The sequence below is a fragment of the Arachis ipaensis genome, chromosome B04 (assembly GCF_000816755.2).
Source record: "Arachis ipaensis cultivar K30076 chromosome B04, Araip1.1, whole genome shotgun sequence".
NCBI lineage: Eukaryota > Viridiplantae > Streptophyta > Magnoliopsida > Fabales > Fabaceae > Arachis > Arachis ipaensis.
Window position 1 is genome coordinate 107,655,734 of NC_029788.2, and position 8,058 is coordinate 107,663,791.

An 8,058-nucleotide genomic window follows, 5' to 3' on the forward strand; every position below is an offset into this window, starting at 1 on the left:
GCATTTTTGAACCGCCATTTTACCCTGACAGTAGCGTTTTGATTGGTTAAAATGGTATTTTTGAACCGCCGTTTTACCCTGACAGTGACATTTTTTATCGTTTAAAAAATAATTTTTATTGCCATTTTTACCGGGTTAAATAAATAATTGTGATTAAAATTTTACAATAGCAAAAAATCATAATCCATAAATGAAATATTATATAAGTCATAAACAAAATATTAATATAATATATAATTTCTTATTATTGAAAATCAAAAATAATAACTCCTATACAAAACCTTGTCTTACTAAACTTACCAAAATACAAGCATTGCAATAAACACTAATCAGCAAGATTCCTATGTTCTCAAAAACAATAAAAAAAGTTACTCCAATAGCTCATGGAGCTGGTTGATAAGGTATTATTATGATAAATGCTCAAGAAGATAATTACACACAGGTCTGTAAGAGAGGTCATATCAGAAATAGAGTAAGGGATTGCCCCAGTGAAGTTATTATAAGCCAGATTTCTGCATACAAAGAATTAATTATGTTAGAACTTATAATCATAATATTATGGGTGAAATAAACTTAAGGGTAACAAACATATATATATATATATATATATAGAAACATACAAGCACTGCATATTTGGAGGAAGCTGGTATGGTATGCCACCTCCAAGATTGTTGCTACTCAAGTCTCTACAATAAAAAGAAGAGTCACATTGCGAGTTACATTTCCACACAAAACTGGATATTGTATGAAAGAATAGTGAATCTTACGGGTTGGTCAAAGATGTCAAGGGTTGTAATCCATAAGGCAATGTTCCCGTTAGTTTAAGATTGGATAACTTACTGGTAAATAAAACAATAATTTTAGAAATCAGCATCAAAATGCAATCATGATAAAAAGTGGTATAAAGTGAAGAAGAGTGTGAGACTACATCTCTGTAACTCGGTTGTTTGAGCATGTTATGCCTTTCCAATATTGTCCACGCGGATCATCACCACTCGCTTGCCAACCTAGCTGTGAAGGTGAGTTCATAGATTGAAATAAAATCCTTATAGCGGCCGCTGCATCAAACATCAGAAAAGAGATTGATATTCATCTAATTGGTGGCCTATATATGATATGATAAAAGCTATGAATGTACTTATGTACATATATATAGATTCTAATTGGTGGCCTATCTCTTATCAAATTTTCAAACCATTTCCCGTACTAATGAAAGTAACAACGAACAAATATGGCATATTTATGCTTCCCATAATGGACCAATTTTTCCTTTAGTCTTGTATGGGTATTAAGAGACGAGAAGGGAAGGAAATTAATGATCACAAGAATCTTATAATGTTAAATAGGAAGCATCCTTTTTGAGTGCTTAAAATACTATAAAGTTGATAGTGATAATGATTTCCCTCTAATTTTAAAAGAGTATAACGCACAAATTAAACAAGAGAATAAGGGTGGTTATTTGATTAAACAATTTATATGACATTCTTCATTTCAAAAATATCATGTAATAATTAAGGACATAATAATAACGGGACTCTATTATATATTCATTTTTTTTGTTTTTATATAATATTTAGGGCATAAAGATGAATATCAATAATCTAATGAAAATAGTGTTGCATGAGAATTTCAGAGAACTGATCAGCAGTGTAAACCTTGTTTAGCAGAAGGTTTATGTAATAATTCTGAATGAAGTCACTGTTGCCAGCACTAACAAGATGTGTAGCACCAAATATGATTGATAAAGCATTTGATTGTCCTGCTACTTCCACCAATATATTCTGATATTCTTTGTAGTGTTCCAATTGCTAGCTCAATGGAATTGCATCCTGCATCCAAAGGGGAAAAAAAGACTAAATTTGAAAACACACACACAGACACACACACACAAACATAATAGGAGACTTATATGGAACTTATAGGAGCCTATTTGCTTTCTCAAGTAAATGTTTTTTTTCATGCTTCACATTAATATTAACAGCACGATAATAAAAAGTTGAGTTTGCAGTTAAAGAAACCTTAATGAAGTAAGAGATTCTTGTTCTGTAGAGAATGATAGAAGCCATCAAGAGGGTTTTTTCTTCTTGTTCTCTCTGCAGCTAAGGGAAATAGAGGGCTCTCAAATGATTTTGCTGCAATTTCAAACCCAATATACCTCTCTCAACCATGACAGATATATTTAGGAAAGACTGGACTACACTTTCAGAGTTCAATCATGCAAGAGGAAAAAATTACAACAGTAAAATACCTACCTCAACCCTTTTTTTCTCCATAAATAATATTGATGGAAGGGAGATTGTATAGTCTTCTCTCATGATCCTTCTCCCTTTGTTTCCTTCACTCTTCTTCAACAGCCTTCTCTTAGGCAGCCTGAATTATGATATTAATATATAAACATACAAAATATTTTAATGTATTTTAATTATAATGGAAGCGCTGGTGCTGGCTCCACCTCTTGAGCAAGACGTTCTTGCCCACGTCTTACTCTTCTATCCAAGTCCATTACCTGTAATTATAAAAATTGAAATTATTCATTAACATATAGAAGAGAATAAACTTAATTGACTGTCAGGAAACATGTAGGTAGCTTACCAATTTCTCACAGAACTGAGCAAGGTTAGCTTCAAATTTGGGTACGAATGCATCATGTCTTGGGAAATTCTCAAAGCTGATGAGAATCAAGTCAACAATGTTTAACATCAGAGACACAATGGTTTTCTTACATATTCATTTAGGAAATAATTACAGCAAGAGGATTCATAATATGCAGTGCACTATTAGAAATTTGACACCGTTCCTTAACAAAACACAAAACCTTATACGAATAGAATAGATCTACTTGTTCACCTTTCTTTCAACTTTGGATCATGTATTCTTGGGCAAGATCCTGCAACAATTTTATGCAAATATAAATAAAAATCAAATAAGTAATAAATAAAATATTACGAGCAAATAAAATCCATAAAGAAAGGGCACAACAGCGCACAAGGATCCTGGTTGGTGGGCTCTAGGGAGAATGTACACAGCCTTATATTTAAAATCAACCTTTATTAACTAGGATTTCATTCAAGTGTGTCCTTAGGATGATAGATATGAAGATATAAGAATATAAACAGTCTCTAAAATTTCTTCACAAGAGAGCAACAATCTAGATGACAACAAATAACTCAAATTTCATCATCTGTCATAGAATCCATTGGTTATGGTCAACTCTCATCAATGCTCAATTCTCAGTAAGAAGCAACATAATCAACAAATAAAACTCACCAAGATCGTTGCAAGCTTTATCCTACTAAGTGGCAATGTTTATATGTTCAATGAATGATACTGGAGTGACTATCAAAAACCAAACAATCAGGCATCAACAAGATATTTGAACACAAAGACCTTTTTCTACTGGCTCCGGGTAAAGATTTCAAATTTAATAGCTCAATTATGAATACCTTGGCTTGTGAGTTAGAATTAAATCTATATATCAATATATAAATAAAAAGAAAGAGAGTAAGAGGGTAAAATACTTGTGCAGAAGACTCTAAATAGCTTTTTATTTTGTGCTGCTAGTTTTAGAACTTCAAAGACAACCCTTGAAAATCCATGGACTAAAATTGTACAGTTTTATGAAGAGGGACATACAGTCATTTGGAACAAAGCAATACTAGTTTCTTATGTGAGTATTTCCTAAAAAGCTGAATCATAAAATGCTATTTACCACATAATTGATTTGCAGAAAAATATAGGAATTACCCTTATAAAAGGCAGTGATGATTTCATAGACCCCAAATCGAGCTTTGAGGCCAAGAATCCTTCCTAATTAAAAAATCCGGTATTGAAGCTCTTGGACAGTGGCAATCTTGTGTTAAGAAATGAAGGGGAATCAAATCCAAAGGCCTATTTGTGGCAAAGCTTTGATTATCCTATAGATACATTCTTGCCAACTATGAAGTTGGGAAGGGACCTCCGAAAAGGTTTGGACTGGAGCATAACTTGTTGGAAGAGTCCAAATGATCTATCCCCTGGAGACTTTTCTCTTGGTTTAGTTGTAAGGGATTATCCGGTCTATTACATGATGAATGGAACACAAAAAGTATATCGCTCTGGACCTTGGAATGGCCTTTACTTCAGTGGACTCCCAGATCCGTCCTTTACATATGTTTTTTAAGACAGTTTTGTCCCAAACAAGGATGAGATATCCTATAGTTATAACACCAAGGTTGATTCTATCATTGGAGGAGGTGTAATAAGCCAAATAAGTCAATCTCTTACAAGTTATTTATGGGATGACAATCTTCAGAATTGGAAAGTTTCTGGATCAACGCAAGGTGATGTGTGTGATAAATATGACCTTTGTGGAGCCTATGCTTATTGCAGTGTAGCAGATTCAAAGCATGTCTGCCAATGCTTTAAGGGGTTCAGTCCAAAGTCACCAGAAGAATGGAACTCAAACAACTCCTCACAAGGATGCATTCGCGACGATCCATTAAGCTACAATGTCACAAGAACTGATGTGTTTGTCAAATATACAGGCTTGAAAGTGCCAAATACTCAGCATACTAAGCTGCATGAGAATATTAATTTAGATGAATGCAGAAATCTGTGTTTGAAGAACTGCTCTTGTATGGCTTATGCCAATTCAGACATAAGAGGAGGAGGCAGTGGCTGCGCCATGTGGTTTGGCGATCTAATTGACATCAAACTGCTTCAAAATGGTATTATTATGCCAATTGGAAGGAATTAGCAGACAAAAGACTCAATGGAGAGTACAATGAGAAAGAACTACTGAGATTGATAAGACTGGGAATCGCATGCACCCGCTGTGACCCACAATTAAGGCCAAGCATGAGGCAAATTGTAAGCATCCTTGATGGCAAGGACAACTTACTCGTCGAACCAAACAAAGAGAGCATGGAAGAATAGAGAGAAAGAAATGCAATTTCTTTGTCACTCATTAGGAGAATCCAAGCTCAAGGAATACAGTAAGAAATTACAGAACACAATGGAGTAACCAAAATAGAAACTAATTTTTGTAAAACATACATTTTCTTTTTTGTCTCTCCATGTTTTATCTATCCTGTAAGTTTATTGTCTATGAAGGTTGTATATAACAGAATGTTTGATGTATCAGTGTTACTTTGTGATGAAGTAGGACTCAAACTACATATATCTATCTATACACATCCTTTTTCTTTTTCTTTTTTTTTTCTTGATTCATTGCCACAATCAAGTTCTGTATCTATCCAACACACTTTTAAGAAAATGAAAAACCTTACACTCAAACATTCAGCATGATAGAAATTAAAGCAATCCTCTTAGAAGTATATCTGTTCTTACACAATGCATCATGCATCTATTCATCTGCATCAATTCCAACCCATTTGATGAAACCAAAGAGGAACTCCCTGATAGTGACTTGTCCATTATTGTCCCAGTCCATTTCTTCTACAAGGATGAGAAGACAACCAAAAAAGGATGTCAAAGCAGGTAATAACAATATTGTTGTATATTTTAATGTATATTTTATCATCCAAAACAGCATGCATGACAAACAGCGAAGGTTCAAGCTCCAGCTTACCAGCTTCAATCTTTGCCAGATCCAATACCTGGTTTATAAGTGACACTAAAGCTTTTCCACTTTCCTGCACCATTCTCACATACTCCACTTAGTATTTACAACCTAAAACACAAACACACTACCAAAACCTCACAACACATTGAAAAAAATAAGAAAATCAAAATACACTGTTTTACTTTTCTCCAATAATAACAAATTCAAAAAAGCTTAAAAATCAGTACCAAATGAATAACAACGAAAATCACAAGGAATTTATATCCACATATTCACGCACTCTCATGTTTCAATCGAATTGGTAAAAAATCTAGCAAAGGAGAGAAATAATTCGTACTTTTGAACCCTAGAATGTGAAAAAGTAGCGAGCTGACCTGCTGATCCAGAACAAAAAGGAGACACTGAAGATTTGGCAGAGAGGACACAGGACGACAAGGAGGAAGCCGGAGGAGATCGTCATTGGAGGAGAAGTCGGAGGAGGGAGATCGTCGCTGGAGGAGACGTCGGAAGAAGGGAGATCGTCGTTGGAGCAGGCGTCGTAGGAGGAGATCGTCGCTGGAGCAGACATTGCCGGAGGAGATCGCTGTTGGAGGAGATCTTCGCTGGAAGAGATATCTCCGGAGAAGATCGCCGTTGAAGGAGAACGCAGGAGGAGATCGCTCAGTGTTTCAACTTTTTGCTCGAACACGGTGATACAGGGTAGCGTTTTTGAAATGAGTGTTTGGTCAATTTTTGCATTTTAAATATAGTTAATGACAATGGCGGTTCAAGCCCGCCAGAATTACCAAAAACCGCCACAAAATACAAATCAATTATGGCAACAACAAAAAATGACGCAATATCTAAATATTATGGCAGAATCTCCGTAATACAAATGCCATTTTAAACTCTTATTTTGTAGTGTTAGCTATCGGAATTTGATAATTTAAATATGATATTTGGACTCAGTAGATTTTTTTGAGTCAGAAAACATAGTTTTCTGCGTAAAAATGCGCACTGGAATTTTGACCGGCAGTACCGGCTGAGATCTGTCTGGTACTATAGTTGAGAAAATTAATTATAAATAAATAAGGCTAAGAAATGAGGATTTATAATTAGGGAAGGTGGAAATATTTAAAATGCGATTTAAAACCTAATCTTAAAGGTTTTGGCCCAAAATTGGGCCAACGGACAAACATAAGTGAACTGGGCCCACCCGACATATATAAACATTAGTTATGAATATTTCAGCTCATTTACCCTAAAGAAGGGGTGTGGGGCACTGAAATAAGAAGAGAGGTGAGAGGGGAGGGTTTGAACTTTAATTTCAATCTTCAAACCACCATAACTTGAGCTACGGAGCTTCGATTGACGAGCCGTTTGCGACCACGCGTCGCTCTTTTCATCCTCTAAAATTCTAAGTTTTGTGGTGAGTAATCCACTGTCCTTTGCTCAGTTTTCATTTTTCTCTTTAAATTTGAATTTGGTTTGGGTTTTGAGAAAATCTTGTGATTTTGGTTGTTTAGGAGTGCTCTAGTATGAGCCATTGGTAATATTCATCACAAAAATTCGTGGGTTAAGATAAGAAACCCTCTAATCCTTGTGATTTATCATTTTTATGAACCCTAGGTTGATATATATATGTGAAATTGGTTATGTTTGTGTATTTGGTGATTTTGGTGCACAATTGGAAGGTTGGTGTTGCTTGTGGAGCCTTGGTGAGGCTTGGAGCTAAGAGTTGGTGGAAGCCCAATTATTTTGGCTACAAGAGGTACAGTTTAAGTTTTATTTAAGTACCATGTGGTGTGATGAGAATTCCTAGGCTAGATGCCCCTATGATTAAGTTTGGATTGTCTGAATGGTTGGTACTAATATGCATAGTTCATATGTAATGTAAATTGATGATTGGGTTGAAGATTGTGTGAATTTGTATGTTTGGTGTGTTGAGGATTTGATGAATTGGATAATGAATATTGGTTTGTGGAATATGCATTTAAATTGTGAATTTGGGCTGGAGGCCGTGAATCTTGGGCCAGAGGCCGGAAAGAGGTAAGGAAGGTAAGTTGATGTGTGTATTGTGTGATGATATAAGAGATTGGATGGATTTTAGATATTGAATGTGTAAATAATTGGTTTGGTTATTGAATGATAAGGTTTGTGGAATTGACGTGATGAATTTTGATAGTTTTGGGTGAAATTATGTAGATGAGGTAGGTTTGGTTTTGGTTGAGTGTAATTATGTGAATGTGGTTGGGTTGTGGTCATTTGGATAAGTGGAAATAAATTTGGCTTGTGAACAATGGAAAAATTGGTGATTTCAATGTTTGGGTAAAAACTGATTTTTGACCAACTTTGGCGGTCCGTAACTCGGTCAACGGAGTTCGGAATTCTTCAAAAATGGATTTTTACGAAGTTTATTCAAAGATCTTTCCAACGGTTCAGAAATGGTTGAAAAAGGAATTTTGTAGAAGAAGTTATGTGTGTTGGAAGTTTGGGGTTTGAAAATGTAATTTTGC

At 35.1% G+C, this 8,058-nt stretch overlaps 1 protein-coding gene across 20 annotated transcripts; it reads right to left on the minus strand.

Moving 5' to 3' along the window:
• On the minus strand, positions 210 to 6,287 carry LOC107636872 (protein STRUBBELIG-RECEPTOR FAMILY 7-like). Of its 20 annotated transcripts, none has more exons than XR_002361550.1 (12): positions 5,570 to 6,286; positions 5,329 to 5,436; positions 3,745 to 4,482; positions 2,848 to 2,887; positions 2,593 to 2,668; positions 2,253 to 2,506; positions 2,019 to 2,093; positions 1,656 to 1,829; positions 929 to 1,058; positions 768 to 839; positions 621 to 686; positions 217 to 512 (listed from the first exon to the last, which is right to left on the minus strand). XR_002361550.1 is itself a non-coding variant. In XM_021121470.1 (6 exons), the coding sequence occupies exons 3-6, from the start codon at positions 1,027 to 1,029 to the stop codon at positions 350 to 352; spliced, it is 402 nt and encodes a 133-aa protein (XP_020977129.1). In that variant the 5' UTR covers positions 1,030 to 1,058; positions 2,019 to 2,099; positions 2,253 to 2,584; the 3' UTR covers positions 233 to 349. The 20 variants fall into 20 exon arrangements, 3 of the variants coding, with proteins under 3 accessions (XP_020977128.1, XP_020977129.1, XP_020977130.1); XR_002361551.1 differs by lacking the exon at positions 1,656 to 1,829 and having other exon boundaries at positions 219 to 512; positions 2,019 to 2,099; positions 5,598 to 5,671; positions 5,938 to 6,287; XR_002361548.1 differs by lacking the exon at positions 1,656 to 1,829 and having other exon boundaries at positions 219 to 512; positions 2,253 to 2,370; positions 2,453 to 2,506; positions 5,570 to 6,285.

Excerpts from the sequence above, each read along its gene's own strand:
- LOC107636872 (XM_021121469.1), bottom strand. The coding sequence starts at position 1,071 with ATGTTTGATGCAGCGGCCGCTATAAGGATTTTATTTCAATCTATGAAC. Across the intron at positions 840-928 it reads AACAACCGAGTTACAGAGAT|TAAGTTATCCAATCTTAAAC; the intron begins GTAGTCTCACAC and ends TTTATTTACCAG. Across the intron at positions 687-767 it reads TTGACATCTTTGACCAACCC|AGACTTGAGTAGCAACAATC; the intron begins GTAAGATTCACT and ends TTTTTATTGTAG.